At 37.1% G+C, this 23,172-nt stretch overlaps 1 protein-coding gene across 1 annotated transcript in view; it reads left to right on the top strand.

Moving 5' to 3' along the window:
* The window catches only part of LOC147236402 (uncharacterized), a 105,857-nt gene extending 85,615 nt beyond the window's left edge, over positions 1-20,242 (top strand). Inside the window, 16 exon segments of the mRNA XM_086168166.1 lie at positions 388-432; positions 2,043-2,093; positions 2,256-2,300; positions 3,487-3,513; positions 4,602-4,655; positions 6,785-6,829; positions 8,790-8,834; positions 8,930-8,992; positions 9,415-9,450; positions 11,337-11,381; positions 11,853-11,996; positions 12,573-12,639; positions 12,720-12,857; positions 16,233-16,310; positions 19,937-20,025; positions 20,027-20,242. Coding sequence (XP_086024292.1) covers positions 388-432; positions 2,043-2,093; positions 2,256-2,300; positions 3,487-3,513; positions 4,602-4,655; positions 6,785-6,829; positions 8,790-8,834; positions 8,930-8,992; positions 9,415-9,450; positions 11,337-11,381; positions 11,853-11,996; positions 12,573-12,639; positions 12,720-12,857; positions 16,233-16,310; positions 19,937-20,025; positions 20,027-20,101 — 1,047 coding nt within the window. The 3' untranslated portion in view covers positions 20,102-20,242.
* Positions 20,243-23,172: the final 2,930 nt, after the last annotated feature.

The raw sequence follows: 23,172 nt of genomic DNA, 5'->3' as shown, positions 1-23,172 counted from the left end.
TTATCTCACACTGACTGCTATACCGATGAGGGTGACTCTTGGTGTTTCTGTCAATGTTTAAGAATGGATTGGGATGTCATTCCTCACCACCGCTTTATGGTCAAGATGGCTGAACAAAATCCAGATATTTGGCCAATACTCATGTGCCTTCATGTCAGTTATAATAACAAATGCTTTTAAAGTAACAGATTGTTATAACATATTAATAGAAGGTCTGGATATTTATAGATGAAAACTGCAATAGGAATTTGAGGTATGTACAATGTTTCTAAAGCCATTAAAATAGTTCTCAGTTTCTATCTGCGGGGTTCTTTTTCCGTGCATTGATGGCTAGTTCTAGTTTTACAGGTTTAAGGTTTAAGAAATCCCCATGTTTGTGTCTGACAGGGATCTGAAGGGCCACCAGGCCAACCAGGGCTCCCCGGACCTCCAGTAAGTTCTCAATGAATATATGCAAATAATGCGTTATATTGATTGCTTTAACTCTTGACTGTTATCTTATTTGTGTACTTATTTTTTCAACAAAATGCATTGTATTCTTGTATTTTGAATTCTTGAGTGGTAGTATTATGAGTCTATAGTCAGATCTTCAAAAGCACCCAAACTAAAATTGCAAGTTGTATTGCTAGTTTTGACCTAGCACAAATTCCATGTATGTATCTCAAAATTATGAATCACACCTTCGCCCTACATACAATGTTTACAATACTTTGTCGAAAGGCAAATTGTAGACAATTGTCGCTAGGACCATTTGTGCTTTTTGTCAAATCAGAGCTGGTTTAAAGCACAATGTCTGTCATCCATATATGACTCTATTTGAGGATGTTATCAGCAGAAAGGGAGACATAATCACTTACAAATCACAAAATGCCTTTATCTATCTTTATTATGGCTAAATGAAACACAATTATTAAAGAATCTTATACCAGCTTATTAATTTTCAAGCATAATCAAAGACTTCATCTGTGAAACATCTGTGCTTAATTGCAAGCTCTATGTTATCCATGCCAACCATAACATGGTCTTTTCCCCTAACACTGTTAGTATAATTGTGTGTATGTATGTATGTAAAAATGTAAATTTTTACATTGCAAATTTTGTTTTTTTATTTTAGCTCGTGTCAGATCACAAATATTCTATTGTGTTACAGGTATATATAATTTTTTTGTTGTAATATGCTCCTTTAGTGTTCGTTTTGGTAAAATCATCAGCATTTAACTCCTGTGCCTGGACACCTGTTATGTGAGGCACCTGCCTTTTCAATTTAATTGAAAGCTAGAGGCAAAGAATTGTCTTGACATCTGTTCCAATATAAATCACCGTCACTCGTTCAAACAATATTCAATTTAACAAGAAATGAAAAACTGCCAAACATTTCTAATGTGATCGAAATCTGGTGACCTGTTCGCTAGAATTGAATCATGTTTCCAACCCTTAAAAGGCCAGTGAGTAAGCACTTTGAAAGACAAATCTATAATTCATCAGTCGTCCCCTTGAACCGGCCACCACTACCAACCCCCACCCTACACCCTGGTCTCATAAACTGCGTTCTAGGAGGACAGGGGATGGCTCAGTGGGCTGAAAAGGGCACAGATATCCTCTTGCCTTTAAATAAGAACCTTAACTCTGTCTACATCTCTAATAGCTGCCCGCTACTAATTTGTAACACGAAAAAAATATTTGTTAATATCCAAATACTGCCAAGAAGTCTATATTCCACAGCTCAGAAAACCAAAATCTCTTGTGTGCTTCATTGTATTTTTTGAATCGTTCTAATTTTTTTTCTGAATAACCGAGGATCACACATTAAGAAGACTCCTGTTCTCATTGTTTTTCTTCTTCTTTCCGCTTCTCTCTCTCCTTGTGTAATCACCAAATGAGCTGTTGATCTCTCTCAAATATAGCTTTTAAGAGCTTAACAGTGAATAACTGCTCCAGGGCTGTACAGTTTTCTGTAAAGACTCTTGATGCCGAAAAATTCACAGAGCAGTTGGGAAAGTCTCTGAGAGCAGATGTCTGATTTACTGTTAATTGTGCTTTAGGGTGTACCTTACGTGGAGGGCAATGGAATGAGCAGTCTGTACAAGCTCAAGGTAAGAACACAAAAGACTTAACCTCCTTATGATACAGTGACTCAGTTTGTGAGTGGTATTGTACCTTTAATCATATTGGTGGGAAGAAATCATTGCCTGTGGTTCAAATGTGTTTGACCTATACTGTAAAATATAAAGTCATAAAGTAAAATGTCTTTTCAGAGTGGTGGAGCTATTTTAGGACCCCCAGGAGCTCCCGGTGCCCCGGTAAGCATAACGGCAGAGGGAATTAGAGTATTTTTGAGTCCTAAAAGAGCACTTTTGAGAAACAACACACAGGCATCATGCTACTATATTACCTTCATAATTTAGTCGTCGCACAACAAATAACTCGATTATCCCTGCATTGTCGTCTTAATGTCTGGTTTGATCCAAAGCGGTTTGTGGTTTGATGATTGCAAAGAGGCCTCAAGACTCTCAAACAGGTCTCCAACCTGCTCCATGACACAAAGATATGCCACATAGATGTACTTCAGCTGCCACCCAAAGTGCCAAGTTGTGGTGACCTGGTTTGCTAATCAGTTCCCCATGCGCCTCCTTATCAGATATTTTGATATCGTTCCTTGTCTGGAGAGACATTGACTCACAGACCTAACATGGATCCATCCACAACAATCAAAAACTGAAGGTTTTAACAAAAAAGTAGGCCACATAGCAGAAGCTTGAGGATGATTTTCCCGGTCGCGCATTCATCAGAGACTCAAAGTTGCTCCAGATTCAACAGGTCAAGACCACATTAACTTGCTTATCATTTGTCAAGTTATCTATAACTATTTTAACGTGGGTGTGTATGTGCATGTGTGTATGTGTGTACATGTACAGTATATATGTGTATACATATATACAAACATACACACAACACCAGTACATTACAAACTGTGTGAATACTGTATGTGTGTGTCCAGTTTTATAATCATACACATGTCAAGGAAGAGTATTAGACTTGTGTCCAACATTTGTTGTAATCATTTGCACTCATGAGTGCAAGTTTACTGTGTGTGTGTGTGTGTGTGTGTGTGTGTGTGTGTGTGTGTAACTTTGGCTGAAATTGCAAAATGACAATGCATTTTAAAACATAAAGCTTGGGAAGATGCAAATATGCATTTCAAAAATGTAAAATATACTCAAAGAGTTTGATTTCACTTGTGTTCTACAACGGCTGTTGTTTTTATTTTATCAAGTTACTCCACAAGATCACAACCAACACGGTTCTCAACAATGCAGGAGTGAATAAGAGATCAAAATTTGTGGGGAAAGAGAGGCAATAATGAACACTATGAATTTTAATGACAATAACAGACTGTATCCACATGCCATTTAGAGCTAAATTTATGATCTTTATGGTCGCAGCTGTCACATTAATATGAGTAATCTGTCCTGTTTTTCTTTTAAGGGCCCCAAAGGAGATAATGGACCTGCAGTGAGTTGGAGCTTTTCTTGAGTATATTTTTATGAAGCACTTATATTTGCTTGTTTTTACTACATAGCAATTGAAGAAATCATACTTGACATTCTGTATCTATTACCTGTCTGATTTTCTGAGACATAAGTCAGTCTAGCCTCACATCTCACACTTAAAAAGAATTGTACATCCTTTCAGAATAAAATTGCAGAATATTGTCTTGCTGGGAGAAACCCAAGAATCATCTCAGCACTTTGACTGCCCTTCCCCCACACTGATGCATGAATACAATCCACACACACAGACAATGCAGCTTTTCTGCATCTCTTCGTCATCTACTTGAATTCTTTATGCTCTTGAGGCTAGTTGTAGTTTTTTATTGTTTTGTTCCACAGTAATTTTTCACCAGGATGTTAATTTGACATTTTAATAAATTGTCTTGAGCAGCCACAGTGCTGTGGTGGAATTGCTTCAATCCGTCTCACAGCTGATCCTCTGGCTGCCCACTCTCCCCTCAGCCACACTCACTTATTCATGACAATCTACATGTGTGACAATTACCTGCACAATCTGTCTATGTCAGCAACAGTTGCATCTCTATTGTGTATCATGGCATTTCTTCATGGCAGCTTGAGCAAAACGGGGTAGACATAGGCAATCACTAGTTCATGCACCTGCTTCTATTTTTAGAGCAGAAAGCAACGGATTGTAATTGTCAAATGGGGCTCTTTTTATGTGCCATCAATACTCCGCAAAGTGTGACAGCACATACCATAGAACATAATTTAATACATTGGGGTTGAAGAATTGTCCTCTGAGGACTGTCTTTAAATTGACACACGAAGGGTCGCATTAAATTCCCACCTGATATTGTCCAGGGGAAAAGAGAAATATGTGACATTCCAGTTTTTGCACCATGTAATTTATTGCAGGACTTTAGGTTTAGATCTATGTTGTATACTGCATTGTTTCCGTATCACATTCGCTCACAGCTTTAAAAAATATTACGACCTAACAATAAATAATTGTACTACCTAACCCCGTTATGCTATTCAAGACTGCACCTTTTTGGTACAGTTTGCATTTTGTTGTTCCTGTTTTCATAGGGGGAACCAGGGACCATGGGCTTACCTGGGATAGAAGGATTGCCCGGTGCAAAGGTAAGGATATAACCAGAATATCTTAATGCTCTTCTATTCATATTCTATTGAATTATGTTTAAAATGTCTGCATCTTAAAAACACCCCCTTTGTCAAATAAATAAACAAATGCCAGTGTGAATAAGATACAATTCAAGGTTCCTGTTGAAAGTACTGATTATCAGCCGATCGTCAAATATAAAGAACAATGGTTTACATTCATAGTCCTTGGTAGGCACTGTATTACTAATAAGTACATGTAATAGGCATTAAACAAAAAATTGACCAACTCTCACCTGGTCACCAGCTAGGTTTGTGACTCCCAAGAATGCTACCGCTATATTTTGAAATGCTCCAGGGCATTTTGTGTCCCAGTTTCCCAAACGCTACCGGGTGAAGAGTGCCCCATTAGTTAGGGCCATGAACGGAGGTGCAACCCACTGGTAAACCACAAAAGGTCAGAGTAGAGATACTTTCCAAGGAATATTTTTAAATTGAGAGAGTAGAATGTGTTTACACATAGTAAACATAACATTCAATGCCAGACAACACCTCATCCAGCTAAATTTCACTACAGAGGCAGAATGTATATAATAAAATGCAATAACGATGCAGTAAAAAGACCAATGGGCATGCCTAGTTAACCGCAGACAGGCATCTTAATTGTCATAAGGTGCAACCTTGTAATGTTTTTTATACGCTTCTTGTCCTTCACATTTAGCCAGCAGGTTGAAGTGAACTACAAATTATTTCTTACTTTTTTTTTCTTTTTTTCTACTTCAATTCTTGCTCATTGCCCACTGAAACATGTAGTCGCGGTCCAGACTGGTGCCTTCATACTGTAAAGGCATACATACATAGTGTGATGTGTGAACCTATAGAGTTGTGCATAAACAAAACGGGTACACAGACTCAGAGACTCAAGAGAAACAGGTGTCTTGACTGATACTTAAGGGAGAAGTGAGGCAGTCTATGGTTGTTTGTATTGGGCTTTGTTTTCTATGCTAATTTTCATAGTGACATCTTTTAAAAAAAGTATTTCACAGCTGGAAAGCTTGGTCTGTCTAAGTCCTATATTTTTGGAATTACTGCGAGAGAACACAGCAAAGCCTTGTGGTTGTCCCATAACATTGAAAGCTAGAAAAGTACAAATGATATGTACTGGGTTAAAAGAATGCACCACTTGTTGATATTTGTTCATGTATAGCCATGAAATACACTAGTTTGTAGAAATGTATATGAAAAGAAGTGTTACAAAAAATCATCTGAAAATCTTCAGAATTGTGCACCTGATGGGAATAATTATTTGACCTTTGTTGGACAGATTTTCTCATTGTTTGAACTCTCCTTATTGTATGTATTCTTTTACCTAATGAGAAAGTGCTATTGTATTGGGTACATAGGATTTTGATGTAACTGACCATTTAGACACTCATAAACAACCGGAGGATAAACTACTGATGATTCTCTTACAAACCAGTAAAGTTCTATTACATGCAAATTGAGGAACAAGTTTTTTGCCCATGTAACTTCTAATGGGACAAGGGTTGAAATATTTAAGTTTTTCTCTCTAAATGACTTAACTCATTCATTTACTAATTATTATTTTATCATTTTAAATCCAGATCCCATAATACTTTTGACATCTGAGCAACATTAGAGATATACAGTGACAACATCCCTACACAGAGCCAGCTCATCTTCACAATCAATAGCTCCTATTTATATTCATGGAATAAAAATACATCTACTCATAACTTTCCATAACTTCCTATATATAAATATAATGTAAAAGTTGTGTGTGTTTGTTGAGAAGTTGAGACATCCATTCTTTGACATATTAGTTAGTAATGTATCTTTGTGGAAATAATGTCAGGGGTGTAAAATGCTAAATGTTTCCAGCTGAAAATTGAGGAAGACTTAAAGATGTTTATCACAAATCGGTATTTGTTAATGTACAAAGAAAGTTATTGTTATCGGGCACTTACTAAACAAATTTGTCAGCAGTAGTCAAAATAGAAATGAGCTCAGTCAGGTTCATTACTTCTGACATAAATGTCACTGTGTGTGTCCAACATGACAATGACTTATATTTATATGTAAGTGTTGTGTGTGTCATCCATCTGACACATCTGTATTGTTTCTTTCAGGGTGATATGGGTATACCTGGTCCACCTGGAATTCCTGGTCCTTTAGTAAGTTGGATGCTTTTTTGTTTCACCTATTTGATTCAAATGCACATGTACGTAGACATTGAATACTATTAATATTATTATATTATTAATGGTATAATATTTAGTATCTCAACAATGCACAGGCCTAGTATGTGAGCTACCTGGTGGTGAGATCACTGTCCTTGGAATTCAAGTCCTAATTTATCAAACTGCTATAATCCAAGTTATACCGGAGTCATTTGGATTAGGTCCAATTCAAGATCTTTAAAAAATGTCAGCCAGGTCTTACCCTTGAGCACTACAACACTGTAATGAAGCTACAGATAATTATTAATTCATGGACCTTCAGTCTCTACTGTTAATTTTACATATACATATAATTTGTAATTGTAGTTAGTAGTTGTGCAATAAGCAACATGATAAATCCTCTCTGTTATGTTGCAAAAAATGAATCTGTCGGTTTCCCCCAGGTTTTCTGGTTTCTCTTACTGTCCAAAAACATATACATAGTACTTCAATGTTCCTCACACATAAGTCATCAGCCTCATAGAAAGACAGCCAACATTCACTCATTCATTTGGAGCAATTTCCCCTGTTTTTTTCAGTGAACCTGCTGCATGTTTTTAGAATACGGGAGGAAACCAGAGAACACAGAGGATGCAAATTCATATGAATAGCACTTTGATAGACAGTTCTCGGTAATTATATTTATGTATTAATTATTCATTAATAATAATTATTATTATTATAAATATGATATTATATAATCATATACAAATAGCTATACTAATAACAATCATCATCATCATAATGGACCTGATTGTCTCTGCTTCCAAAGCCTGTCCTAAACTGTGTGTTAGTGTAAAATACATTGACTGAGAGTTTAGAACTTGGTACAGATTACAAGAGAATCAAACCAATCCTCAAGCTCTCCATCAATTGTACTTGAAAATTTGCCAAGCCTATTGGTCTACTGCAGTAAAAGATGGTTACAAGGACACACCTCTGAGCTCCTTAGATAATGCACAAAACGGTTGATGGTTTGGTAAGACAACAGTAATGCTCTAGACGATCCAAGTGATACCCTATTGAATTGGGCTGAAGTAAAAGAAGTGAAGGAAAATTGACTGAATGCCTGGCAATTTTTAAGGGACAACTTCAGGTCCAAGTGCAATAAAGCCAACAACTTTTGTATGCAATAAAGACTATTTGCTCAGAGGGATAAAAATAGCAGCTTATGAAACGCTTGTAAACAGAGGGAAGTATGTGCTGGCGGAGAAGGGTAACATTGAATAGGTTTGAAGAGTGTTCCAATTCAACCTTTATATCTTGTTGATTGTGAAACAGTATTGATGACGAGATGGATGATCGATCCAAACTCCTTCACTAGTGAAACTCTGGATGTCTTTATTAATCTTGTTCACCATGACCTCTAAATATGTTAATTAAGTACATATATTCATCCAGACAAGAATGCATACATTCACAATATGGGGTCAGATCACCCACGTAGAGGCTTTCTAGAGAATCCAGAGATATTGGTGAGCTGATGGTTGGCTGAAACTGGCAGTCAGTCATGTAACTACATGATATTGCTGTTTTGTGTGGGTATACACAGTCCGCTAAGAATGGTATACTGAAATGTTCATTTAGTAGGCATTTCGCCCTCTGCAACGCATTGCACTGTGCAAAGGAACGATAGTATTTTAAACGCTATCATGATCCATTTTAACCAGCCATCAAAGTTTTTATGTTTGGCAAGACGTACACTCGTCATCGGAGTTCCTCTACCTAATACACTGAATGTTAAGCTCACAAGTAAGTCTGTCGTGTTTTGTATGTATTTTCTCTGCTGCTTTATGAGATATTGGCTAGTTTGTACCCAAATGAGATAAATGAGATGCTGCTGAAATGCCGTGGACATGACATCATTGAAGACCTGTCAAACCCTCTCTTCTCTTCCTATGCTCGTGACTGACAGGGAAAGCCTGGCACTCGTGGCGAGCCAGGGATCCCAGGAGAGTCGGTGAGCCGCAGCCTCCAAGTCTTTGAACTGTCAATCTATGCGTCATACTTTTATCATTGCAGACTGACACGTTAGCTGTCTGTGTTCTCTTGCAGGGTGAGAGGGGGCCAATCGGAGAGACGGGGTTCCCGGGGCCCGAGGGACCTCAGGGTGTTGCCGTAAGGCTTTATTGAACTCTGTTGCTCTTTAACTTCATAATCACCAAGCAGTTTCCACAAGGATCCGGGCTTGAAAATTATGCTTTAATCGACTTGTTAATCTTATTTTACATCCGCAGTTGGACCTTGTTGCTTATGTATACTGTGTGAGAAACATGTGATATAAGGAAAATATGGGGAGAAATCCTGTTCCGCTATCACTTGCAAATGATTACAAATCTCTATGTAATTGCCATCAAAGATGGTTTCTGTAATTGTCCCTGTAAGCACACAATGGTACAGTGTTCACAAAGCAATCAGGATCATTTTCCCATGGTTGAGATATCTCATTAACTGTGGAGATTACTAGCAGTGCAACAGTGCTGATCCAATCGAAGGAGCTGATACAAAACGTCTTTGTTTGTGTTGCAATTCTTGAGCAGGGAAGACCAGGAAAAGACGGAAATCATGGCTACAAGGTGAGCTCCCCGATACACTTGCGGATTTCTTTATAGAAAGTGCTGTACAGTCACTGATCTGCAGATGGATAGTGCAACAGACCTTTATAGCGCCTCCGATTTTAAGTTAAAGCTTGAAAATGTGCATATCTGGGATTTCCAGGATAAAAACTAAATGGAGCCCTCCAAATTTAAGACCTTTTTGAATTTTAGCCTCTCTGAAACATTAATCTGGTCAGTGCTCAGGCATTCATAAAATGGAGCACAAAGAAAATGTTCAATAAATAAGCATTTTCTTGCCAGGTGATCTAAAATTTAAAAAAAAAAGAATACTGTAGTAATTTCTTTTTTTGGGTAGCTCATCTTTCATATTACTCATAATTTTTTTATTAATTATTATTTTTACTTCACATTCTTCCAGCAAATTATGGGTGTAGCACAGTGCCAGTCTCAATTCACTTGCCTCTCCCTTGTATGTAACTTTTTTGATGGGGAAACAGTGCCATCTAGCAGTTGGCTTTGGACCTCCCCCATGACTCTTGCATGCTGTTGTGTGTAATGCTCAGGGAAGCACATTTTAGTGGGGAAGATGATAGATTTAAGCCTCCCATCAGGCATTGGGGAATACAGAGTACTGCAGATTAAAGCAAGCAGGGGAGAACGGCACCACAAAGCGAAGCCCGATTTAAAACCACATCATGCCAGATTGTCTTTTGCATGGGTCCTGTAATCCAGCAGGATATTGATACAAAGATGCTCCCAGAGGTATTGCTGTAAGTGCAGTGAAAGAAAGCAATGAGGAGTGACAGGGGAGGATTGGAAGACACCTGATGTTGTGACATAAAACTCCAGACAGGTATTTTTTTTCTATCAGCTCCTCCCTACAGTAAAGAGATCTGGTAGGATCTCAATCAAAACAGAAGCAGTGTAGAGCTGCCATGACTTTGCACAAGGTGAATTACTATAGGAGCATATTCTACAAGCAATATACCTGAGCTGGGTGAGAACACAAGCATCGTGCCTGAAAACTTGCCATCTGAGAGGTGTACATTTTTCAAAGTCAGTTGGTTCACGGAGAGTGTTCGCAGTTTATGCCACAGTTAATGAAAAATAAAATTATGTAGATGCAATACAGATTATTTAATTTATATTCTTTCGGTGTCATTTACATCCTCCTGAAGTAGTATTTAGTAAAGACAGCTACAGTTGTTCATTGCATTTCAATTAAAGAGCTGATTTCAAGAGGCAGCCCTCTTAAAATCAGTGGATCAGTTATATTGATTGTTTTGGAAGACCATCATTCTTTAGTTTCAAATGGGTGCCTTTTAGTGTGGAGTTTGCACTTTATCCCAATATCTATGTAGGTTTCCTCCAGGTTTGGCAGTTTCCTCTCACAGTTCAAAAACATGCAATAGGTTGATAGGTGACTTTAAATTGCCCAAACATGCGAATGGGGGAGTCAATGGTTGTTTGTCTCTATATGTATCCCTGTGATGGGCAAGCAACCAGTCAGAATCCACCCCACCTCTTGCCCAATGACACCTGGGATAGGCTCCATCACATCCATGACCATGAATATAGGAAAAGCTGTAAAGGTAATAGATGGATGGATGGATGGATGGATGACAGATGGATCATGGTCCTGTATTCAGTGGATACAAATGTTCTTGAAGTAAGAAATCCCCAGTACAAATTCAAAGGAGTTGAAAAAGGGGAGAAGGCTGACTTCTAAGTAAAAGAAGAAAAAATAGTATGCCAGTCTATTCCATATTCTTTTCTTTGCCTTGATATATGTTGGGAGGGATCTTCATGGCTCAACACAATTTCCTTGTAGTCAGAAATCGGAAAAGAAAAATAGTGTTCTGATGTGGTCTATTTTTCTTATTTCTTTTTTTTTTTTTTCAAAGGGTGCTACAGGTAAACCAGGAGACAGAGGCTCCAAAGGAGAGCGAGTAAGTGGCATGATCCATATCTTTCTGAAAAAGAATCTGTATTATGACTGTATTATAAACTACAGGGTTGGATGAATAATAATGAATGTCTTCACTTCTGCAAATATATATTGTAATCTCCAGGAACACACAAACATTAGATATAGGCATTTTGTACTTATTGAAGATTGTCATTGTTTGATTCTATCTTATTAAGAGTATTTCATAGTTCCCTTGTATTCTTGTGCAATGATCAATGGAAGAGGCTGCAAAATTGGGCTTTTAGCATCATTGGCCAAACATTTGGATATTGACAGAATGAACTAATTGAGAGAAATAGGTCAATGAGCAAAACGTATTCTGGGTTTAAGTCACATCTGAGAAGAGGATTTAGTATGAAGTGTGTAGTTAATAAGATTCTACAAGAGTTGGAAATCGCTTTAAGAAATGCATCCTATTGATACAAATACTGTGTGGCACTGGCTTCCACAGGGCGACCCAGGTATTCCCGGAGAAAGAGGCCTTCAAGGTGAAAGAGGACGCATGGGAGATTCTGGCCCTGCTGGACCAAACGGACCTCCAGGCCAGAAGGGTGATCCTGGCCCTCCAGGACCATTGAGCTCTACAAATCTCCTGGTACAATTCTGTTTGCTCTTCCAAATGCTAAAAATCCAGCCTCCTCCTGTGCCAAGCTTATGTAACTAGTTCAATTTTGTTCCTGGTACAAAAATGTTGCAGCCACAGAATTTAGCATGAAACATCAAACAACATGAAGCAGACTACAATCACTTTCTGTTCAACCCATCCCACTCAAGACCACGAAGCCATAACAGAAGGTCAGAGTGGAAGAAGTGAGACAGAGACAGAACGATGTGTGGGTGTGCCAGAAGTTCTGCAGAAGGCTAAAAACAACCCTGTGTATTCCAGACACTGCTAATTTTGCATTGTGCACAATCAAATACTTATTCAGTGTTTAAAACAGAGATGGAAAATTGTATGAGAAAGCAAAGGTTTATGGTTCACACATACCATTGTTTGTCATTTCTGTTGTCACAGCTGTTGAAAAAAACATTAAAATGTATGCTTGTTTCGCAGAGATCTTTCAGTTGTCACATAAAACAGCAGATGCTGGACTTTTTTTCCTCCTCTACAATTCATTGATTGGTAAATTAGACTAACTGTTGTCCCTTATTTCCACTTACACAAATTCAGAGTGATACCGGATTCATGGAAGAACTCAAAAACTTCATCAGATCTGAAGTGCTGAGAGTCTTTGAAGGTAACAGTATCTATATCTTTATACTTGTGCATTTGTCTGACTTGTTTAATGTGCATTTTTATGTTTTTATTATCTTTCAGAAAAGAATTCAAGACCTGCCATGTTGCAAAAGAAACCTGCAGGTATCTCAGTCTCTCAAGTCCCAGGACTCCCAGGACCTCCAGGCAAAGATGGATTACCAGGCCCACCAGGAGAGCCTGGACCTCCTGGTCCTCAAGGTATGACCTCTGGCTGCCAAGCTGACCTAAATTACATTGATATAGCCTTCTCTCAAATATTAATAGAAAATAACCCTCTTAACCCTTCAAGTATTTAAAATCAATTCCTTCTGTGTTTTGTGGCCTGGGATATATAAATTGCCCAATATACAAGTACATTTGTAATTTGGCCCCAATTGTGTTAAGCATTATGTTCTTCTGTACTACACATGGTGGTTTTGATTTATGTCAACCACATCCAAAGTAAAGAGCCAACATTTAACATTTGTGATTGGATGATTAGATTCAGCTATGGGGTAAGAACCAAAGTAGGTCAGTACTTTGGGATTCATGGGTATTTTTCTTTTACTTAGACCCATATATCAATGCAGACTGAGGGGCGGGAAGCAGAGGAAAGGCCAAGAGTGCGATGTGCAACAGCTCTCTGGGAAAAATGAAGACAAAAGAAGAATTGGCTGTGAATAAGAAAAACTATAATGTATATAGACATGAGAAAGCCCCAGTATTGGTTTCTCAGTCCAGGAGAGAAAGCTCTGAAATACAACAGGACAATAGTCAGGAAAGCGGGTGGACTTTCTTGACAAAACTGATATAACTTTCTGACTGTTCACCCAATACTAATGAGCAAACATGCTTAGAAATGAATTGTTTTCGGAGCAGAAGTTTCTTAATGTTTGAATTACAGGAGTGTTTTCGTCGCTGCATGGGCTTCTCTCAATGAGCTATATATATCTACCTCACATCTCAAAACCATGTACTTGTTAACCCAAAGCAAGAATATAAAAGGTTGCCTTCATCCATGGATAATAGAATTGATGAAGGCGGCTAGTGGACTATGACTGTGTGCTGTGTTATTGCTGTTTGCATTACACGTCTTGGATATTTGTCTGCTCATTTTTGCTTCAGATAAGTGTTTTATAGGTTCTTCTTAATGCAGCTTGCAATAAATATTTATTGAAAATAAAAGGGAAAGTTATTTCCCTTGATAAGTCAAGAATTCAACAACTTCTTAATTTTTTCTTTGTTGACTTGCACCTCCACTCAGCTGGGGAGAGAGTTTGGGGTAATATTTCCTCATTATTTCTCGTCATCCTCTGCTGGAGACTGCTCCTCTGGAATATCCAATTGACTTTTTTTTCCAATAAGCCAAAGTGAATTGTTTATGGAGAAAAATAACCCCTAGTTAAATTCCCTTTTTTTTTTACCCCTTGTGGTTTAAGCTCACATGAGTAACAGTCTCTAGATGATAGGGAACACCAATGAGGACTCATGCTGAAAAGATTCATTTCTTTCTTTCGTTTCTTCATTGTTTGTCTCTTACTTTGTTATAAATTAATGTGTGTTTGATTCCTATTATATTGGTCTTTTGCTCTTGAGATCTTAATGAAAGCAACATAACTGATTTTGGTTTTTGTGCACATTGTCATTCTATCTTGTTGGTTCAATATCATTTTTTTTTCTAATTTGTTTTTATATCAGTGTAATGTATACATTTTTAAAACTGATAGGAATGGTCTTGTTTGATTGATTACTGCTCTGGTTTGTGCTCTGTAAGATGTATATTATTCGTATAGATCTCACAGTAATGGGTCTTAGCTGGAGCGGCTGCTCAAGAAAACCTTTTTGTTTTCCTGAGGCAACTTACAAAAAATAGTTGCAATAAATGCTTTCTACAACACAGTACAACAAGTCTGCAATCCAATCAATCACGCATGAAAAAATACTCTACGACAACTATAGTGTATTTTGTCCCCAACATATTTCGTCTTTTGATGCTCCTAGAAGCAATTTGATTCCAACCAAGTACACCCACACAATTGCATTTTTGATTTATCAAAGCACACTCCATATTGCCCACCTAAACTTGAATGCTATGCAGTATTTCTTTTTGCATAAGGTTCAGCGTTCCTCATCCATTGCGTGTCTCCGCCCTGAATGAATTCCCCAGGCTCTGTGAGTGTTGAAAGAAGTCTCATTATTGTGGCGACAATGTGTGGATAGCCCCTCTCTTTTGGAGCCTCCATAAGCCTTTTTCCTATGATTCTCTCTGACATGTAAGCGTTGAAGCGTTTCCCCTTTGAGCCAGGCAATGCAATGCTTGATACTCCTGTCAATGTTTCAGATGCACTTGATGCAACTCCTGGTCCTGACTCCATTAATTTAAGTGCCTCATGGGGAAATATTTTTTTCAGACATTTTATATGCTGTTGTTTCTCAACTGCTGAGATTTGCCGGTTTTGCATGTGCATAAATCTGTGTGCATATTGTTCCAAGCAACAAAAAGTCTGAACTGGGTCGAAGATCCATGCCCGTGCTTTGCGTTTTATACTAAACCCCCTGGTTTCACAGAATAAGCATATGTTCGTGTTCACCGCTGCTTGTGATGATTGTTATTGGAAACATGTTTTAAAATGAGAGAATATATTTTTGCTATATCCTGGCCAAAGGTCTCAGGCCAGGAAAAAAAATCTTCTCTGGGTTCTGAAGAGAATTCCGTGCCCTTTCTAGCAGAATTAGCAGGAGAATTAACCAGAAACAATTGGATTATATATTCAGTGCATGTATATTTTCTCTTGAATTAAACCCTATTTGATCAGGATTTTCTTATCATTCACATTCCTTTACTCACCCCCTTATATCTGACCAGCATTTGAAGAATGCCTTGATGCTTGCTTTTGAAATCTTCAAAGATATTTGCTTGTGTTGGTATTGTTGACAGAAAGATATACAAGTCCATGATGCCTCCTTCTTTGAACACTAACACATAGGTGGCTTGTTTGATGATTTCTATTTTGACAGGGTGTAAGTATGCCTTTTATTATTCAAGGTTTGGATTGAAACTGGGAATACAAACTAGCCTGTATATGCCTAAATAAGGTAATTCAAACAAATGAAGAGTAAAAGCTTGATCTTGTTGTTGTACGGATGTTATTCATGTCATGAAGAAGCAAATCTGTTGCAAATAAATTCATTAATACAAACAACATCTCTGTGATATAATGATCTGGAATTTTACTATTAAAAATTCAGTGCCTTATATTTATTGCTCAAATAAGTTTTAACTTGAAATCTATTTTCATCCTTTATCAACACGACTACAAGTCAAATGAGACTAACCATCAGATTGGGCCACTCAGTTCATCTGTCTATGTGTCAAATCAGGCAGAACTTTCTGTTCCAGTGCAGATATAACGTTTTATATAGGTTTTGAGAAAAGACTTGCAATGGTATGACATCATTATTTGATGTAATCCCCAGCCCTGGGCGTTTGTACTACGTTCACTGACTGGACATTTTATATTAACGTAACATAGTACAAGCTGTCAACTTCTCAGTATTCATACGCCGTTTCATCACTGTGGCATCTGTCCTCAGGCTACAGGGGTCAGAAAGGAGAACGAGGCCAGCTTGGTCTGGGATTGCCGGGAGATCCAGGACCTGCGGGACCACCAGGTAAGACAATTCCGGTTTCGTCATGTGCTGTAATGTTTTGTCATAAGCCAAGAAGATGAGCAAGAAATGAAAGGCCTAATATGAAAGATTTCTGCTCTGCTGTCTCCACAAGCTCCATGGAGTGCTTCAGCATCTTTTAATCAATTATTGTTGGCGTTGCCCTTAAACTTTACTGTGTCGGTTCAGCCTTACTGCTTTCATCAACATCTTTTCCAGCAGCAGCAGGCAGCTGTAATCAGCAGAAAAAGCTTTGATGAAGGCATAGTACGCTTCTCACGCAGCACACAAGCAAGAGAGAAAGTTAGTGACTAGTTGGTGAACAGACTGGAGGGTTTATCAGCTTAAGAGACAAATAGTTCCCTCAAGGTTTGGTTGAGGATATATGAGAGTTGAAAGGAAATTGAATATTTTAATTGTCAGGTGGCCACAAAATGACACCATGTCTTTCCTCTAAAAAGTGTACAAGTAATCACTGAACTTATTCATTTCAATCTATTACCCAACCGCTGAAGCTTAATATATTGCAGGGGATTTAAAGTGTGGGTACCGATTAAAAAAAAAAAAAAAAAGATTAAAAAAGTTAAATTAAAAGAATCTATCAGTGCAGCCATTTTAAGATGGATATTATTTAATAAACAGGAATATCAGAGAACCAGTATCTTGTCAAGCTATATAACTTTCAGCCTTCACTTAGTATCTCTGCTGTTGTGTCAAGAGCTGTAACTCTTACTAAAGTTAAAGAGACTTTGATGTTGTTCTGGACAAAACTTTCACTGAACACATCAAACGATGTCAACTTGTCCCTTGCTCCTATGAACTAAAAAATTGCTTTCCATATGCCTGAAGGAAACATGAGAAGTGCTTTGCTCTTTGATATCTAGCCTGCGACAGGGGGATTCATCACTAAAGTTAAATTCTCTCATCCCATGTATTCCTAGCCTTTCAGTCACAAAGAAAAGCTCCAGGTGCAGCTAAACAGACAAAAAAAATCTCTATGACAAAGCCAAGCAGGCAGTCAACCATGGGTAATTTGTCCAATCTGGTAAAAAAAAAAAAACACACACACAAAACTTAAAATATGATGGACAAAGCGGGATCTGAAATCGCAAACATTTGGCAGGGACTAATAACAGATTGAATACAAGTAAGTGTTGAATCTGGTGGAAGTGTAAGAGTAGAATAAAATTACACTGTGAAACCGATGACCAAAATTTAAAAACCAGAATGCACATAAATGTGCATCATTTATATGCAGAGCAAAGAGAGAATAGCCATAGCACCTCTGAAGAGGCAGCTCCTTGCAAAAGATAAGATAAGATTAGATAATACTTTATTGATCCCCATAGGGGCAGTTCAGGTGTGGCAGCAGCACAGGCTAGGGGACAGGTAATGAAAGACATTATACAATAACAATAATGATAAATATAAGATATTAAAAAGGACATAGACAACAACAGTAAAAGGATAAAAATAGATAACGTACTGCTTTGAGGTACATTGATTCAATTTAGTTTTAATTTTAATATCACGATGGATTTTGTTTTTTGCACAACTTTGTAGCATTGTAGTGCGCACACACACACACACACACACACCTGCTAACTTTATCAGTAACCAAGAAAAATCAGCAGATGTGTTGACAGAGTGCAAGCACTTCAGCTGAAGATGAATGTGGAGATGTCAAAAACAGTTTTGACTTGGGAAGACAAGGACAAGGCAGATTTTTATCATACTCGTCCTTCATGATAGAAATGATTGAAAATTATAAAGTTTGAAGGGCATAGCTCATATCGGTTTTTTTTTGTTTTTTTTTAAGGTCCTTGTAATTGTTGCTAATTAATTCGGTCCTAATTAATTCTAATTCATTTGCTCCTCCTTGGAAGCTGCTCAACACTAAAATTAGTTGATGTTAGTTTAAACCTCACATTTTTCCAATGTATACTCAGTTATCCAAACTAAGCTATTTGAAAGCAATACTAAATACCTTAAGATCTTTCTTTAAACATGTAGTAATTATTGCTTAACACAAGGGCTTAAATCAAAAGTGTTTTCAAAAGGGTTGTTGTATTTTTGGCTGTGTTTGTCTCTGTAATGTAAAAGAACCCTCTGTAATTAGAATCCATTAATTGTTCAGAAGATCTCTCTCACTTTTGAAGAAGAATAAGACTCCTAGAAAGGCTTTTTAAGACTTCAAGGACTAACAAAGACTTAAAAAGAGTAAATTTTATATTGTGTAGAGAATATGCTGCACAAAGAAAAGTGTATTCTAAGACACTTGGAAAACTTGAAACGTCATATAGTCCCATCTGATGTTTATATATATATTTATATGATAATGATTAATTCCTTCCACACAGTATTTGAAACCATTAATGCCTGATAACCTAAATAAAAAGGACATGAAAAATATGAAGTGTGTATCTTATTATATCGTATTATGTGTTAGATGATGTCAAGTATGTCTGTTTTTACTCAAAAGACCCTTATTTCAAGTTTCAGAAAGTGCCGGATTTTCCATCACTTAAAATTGCCAACACATAATGTGGTCAGTGTTGCTCATTCATTGACAGTTATTTATTTACCTCAACCTTTACGTTTAAATATCAAAATCTGTATAACCAAATATTAAGCAACAAACGCTGTTGCCCATAAACAATGCAAATGTCTACATTGTGTCTAGAATCCATTTATCTACTCTGAAAAATATTAATAAAGTGTCACAAATAAAAATATTTGCCATGCTAAAAATTATATGGATTTTCTTTGAGAATCACTTGTCAGTAGATAAAACAACTACTAAGTACAGCTTCTCACACAAACCCAGATCACTGTGACTTCTGTTTTTATCATCAGTATCCTAACACAAATTATATGAGAAGTATTTGTCTCTTTGAGTGAAATTGAACCACATGGAATGTGCAAGGGGGGACCAACCTGGGCGTCAATAGCTTTGGTTATGTTTGTTTATTGTATGTTATGTAGCTATGCTATGGTGTGAAAACTGTCAGTTTTCTACTTACATACCACAAGGTGTGACAGTCACTGCTATGAGGAAATATCCCTTAACTTCATTCAGATTTACATCTGTTTAACTCAATTTGCACAATTTGACCTATCTATCTATCTATCTATCTATCTATCTATCTATCTATCTATCTATCTATCTATCTATCTATCTATCTATCTATCTATCTATCTATCTATCTATCTATCTATCTATCTATCTATCTATCTATCTATCTATCTATCTATCTATCTATCTATCTATCTATCTATCTATCTATCTATCTATCTATCTATCTATCTATCTATCTATCTATCTATCTATCTATCTATCTATCTATCTATCTATCTATCTGCAATGCTGTGAAGGTGTATTCATACTTTATATATTGTGTATGTATATAATAATCATATAAATGTATATAGGTATGTATGATAAATGCAAAGAAGAGGTATTATTTTAGAAGAAGTGAAGTAATGTACGCCGCTGTAAAGTTGTGTTTTTTTCGGAGGAAACTGTTGCCAAATTATACACAGTTCAAGTTGCAACACTAATTAAAAGCTTTACTGAACTGTGTTAAAGTTCAGCCTGCAGCAGACATTAATCATATATTCTTTTTTAGGCTCTCCTGGAATAACTTCTCAAAGCCCTCCTGGTTCTCCCGGGCCCCGTGGACCTCCTGGGACATGTGACCCCAGTGACTGTCTTCTTCAATCTCTATGAACCCAGTAGAGCATCAAGCCGTCCAGCGCGCAGCACGCTGAGCCGGAGAGGAGTGTTGCTCTGACAGGCTCCTCAGCTCTGACTTATCGAACTGACCTCTCCTAGATTCACAATAACATTTGCAGTCGGGGCCTTTATTCTGGCATCGCTGGTTGTTTTGTTTAGAAGACATAAAGAAACCTTTGAAAATATATATTATTTGTGATGGTGTACTGTTAAGTTATTTGGTTTTCATATCACCATACTGATTTCATGCATTCCTTTGTCAACTCTGATTATGTCTTTCAAGACCATGAAATGACTGTTTCTTCAAGTTAAGTTACGTGCGGAAACATGATCTCAATATTTTGTTTGCCTTCTTAATCAGCATGCCTATGTACCCTTCTGTTCTTATTCAGATAAGCCATTTTCCTGGCAGAAGGGACAGCTCATACTTGTGTGTGTGTGTGTGTGTGTGTGTGTGCATGCAAGCGTGCCAATGCGCACATTTGCATGTGTGTCTGTGTGTTTGCAAGTTTACAAGTGACAGATAGAAAGCAGTGGCACAAGAGATTAGTTTAATAATTGTTTATTTAATGTGTGAATATGCAGAGTTATGACTTTTTAAACCACTTGTGTCACATAAGGTGGACTGTTTCTCACCCATGATCTTGTTGCTTGACTGCCCAATATGTTTTTTTCCCAATCCATCCTAAATCTAACATGCAATCATCAAGTTTTGCAGAAACGGTTGTGAACAGTATTTTGTGTTTGGATCACCTCTGACAAAATTGGAAATCACAAATTCTTCAAGTGAGAAAAGCATGATTATGCATCTTCTAAAAAAACAAATTCCCAAGAACACAGGGTGAAAAATGCTGCACCTAGTGTAACCAAAGAACACTGGCTGCATTTGATTATAGTATTTATTTGTGTTATAAAAGAAAATATTTATAATCAAACCTAAAATGTAAATGCCGCATGTCATTTACATGAATTTAGAATGTGGACGAACACACTTCTGGATCATGAGTTGATATTTTCTTAAACCTTTATGGCAGATTTGCATTGTGCATGATAATCATTTCTAAAATGTGTTGTGTTATGAGTGTTATTGAAGATGCCTTTACTTTAGGTTCCATTACCTAATCGCTCATCTGTGAGGTTCGCCATAGCTTTTTTAACCAACAGGAAAAAAAAATTAAAACAATCAACCAAGCTTATGCTGGATGTCTGATGCAATCAGAAAGAGATGCACATCAAGGGCAGACTTTTAGCTTTGAAAGAATGTATACTTTATGTTGATTACGTTAAATGAGTGTGAAGTGACCTCAAATTTATTATAACTTTTGTGTGATCTGTAAATAAGTTGGATCTGTTTGATTTTTGTTTCCTTTGTATAATGGGGCTAAAAATAGGACCTGATAATGTGATATATTTGGGTTCTCACATTTGTTATCCATCATTGCAAAAGCTTAATATAATTTTGTGTCCTAACTATTATTAATGTTGTTTACATTGTGTTGTGGGGAAGGATCATATTGTATATTTTTGCTTTTCAACCCCACCAAGTAACACTTCACTACAATCCTTTGTTGAGTCCTTTGGCAAACTAGACCCATAAATCTACTTGAACTTTATTGTTGTGATTGTTGAAATCCTCATTTCTTTTTCATGTGCAGTATTTCACTTAATTCCGAACACTGGAGTTTTCATTTATGTTGTTCCAGATCATTTTACTTTTCATTAACATGTGTCAACTTTTTCCTATACAGTGCATGGGATACATTGTCCGATTCGAAAGGATTTATGTCTTATTTAGTACCATGGCTTATCATACTTCTAGACAAAACAGCGTATCAACAGCAAAACACTTTAGATTTACATAATCCCACCCTGAACAGGCGTTTCAGACTAGATAGGAATTTGGCAATTAGTCTTTACATTATAACTTACCTACAATTTTACTTATTTACAGAACTGTTTAATGAGAGTTTGGCACAAAGGCTGTTAGTAAATGTTTTTCTTTGTACTTGCCTACTGCAGTTAATTTGTGAAAATTTGTGTATTGACACTAAGGCTTCGACTAATTTTGTTTTCCATCCATAAAATACTTAGTTTTAATGCTAGATGTCTCACATCTCAGAAAGTCACTGACTTTCTTATACATGTTAATTACAACTGACATATTATCTGCAGTCACAGAAGGTTGCTTTTTGTAAACATGCCTGATTGGTCATGTGTTTAATGTAATCAGCATTATCCGCATGGGGGCCTAATATTAGATGGATGTTCAATCAAATGTGTGCCACTGACTTAATCTGTGAGTTGAAAGAGCCCCCTGCTGGACATGTTTTTATGTTGTTTTTGCTTTTAATATGAATTGAACCCCCCCTCCCTCTGTTGGCTTTTGTCCCTTCATCACACTAATTTTCATATTCTGCTTAATGGGACCCCAAGGAGACAATGAGGCTGACCTTGACCAAATTCAAATGAGACCGCATCAGCAAACTAATGTAATCTGAACTCTGGTTTTCTATGTTTCCCTGATGAGAGCCACTCTTTCCATATACTGAATTTAGTTTAATTAATGTTAATGTTCACTGGTGTGTGACTTCAATTTAGATCAACAGGACGATGACTAGAGAGGACATAAAATGGCTGCTGATGTCACAGCCCCCTTCACTTGTAATTTTGTTCCAGCCTTTTTACATCACTCCATGTTTAAATCCATTTACTCTAAGTGGAAAATGTCAGCTAGATGCAAACTCAAAGCGTGGTGCTTGTGTAGGTTGAAGCATCGTTAAGAGTCAAATCATCCAAAGTGTACCCAGAAGAATATTATGGGTTGCATTCACGTATTTCATTATTTTTACGCCAATGCAAGTTGATCCAGTTGTCATATATAATCCCATCCTGTAAATAAATGTGAAATGAGAAATATGGATCAGTCTCTCAGCATGGTCCCTCAAATTAGAAATGTCTGCCTGCTACTCTCACTGTAACCGCATTCATAAACTTATGGCATCTAGTATAGCGGATGTTTATGAAACTCTGGTTTTCTTGAATTTTATGCATCTACCTCAGTCTTGTTTACCGCATGTCCTCTTGAACAGACAGGCATATACACTCTTTCTGATGAAGGCATCTGTGACG

The sequence above is a fragment of the Fistularia commersonii genome, chromosome 2 (genome assembly GCF_037954325.1).
Source record: "Fistularia commersonii isolate RoL2024-O1a breed Wild chromosome 2, RoL_Fcom_v1.0, whole genome shotgun sequence".
NCBI classification, from domain to species: domain Eukaryota; kingdom Metazoa; phylum Chordata; class Actinopteri; order Syngnathiformes; family Fistulariidae; genus Fistularia; species Fistularia commersonii.
The sequence above is the reverse complement of the archived record's forward strand: the minus strand, read 5'-3'. Positions and strand labels throughout refer to the sequence as shown.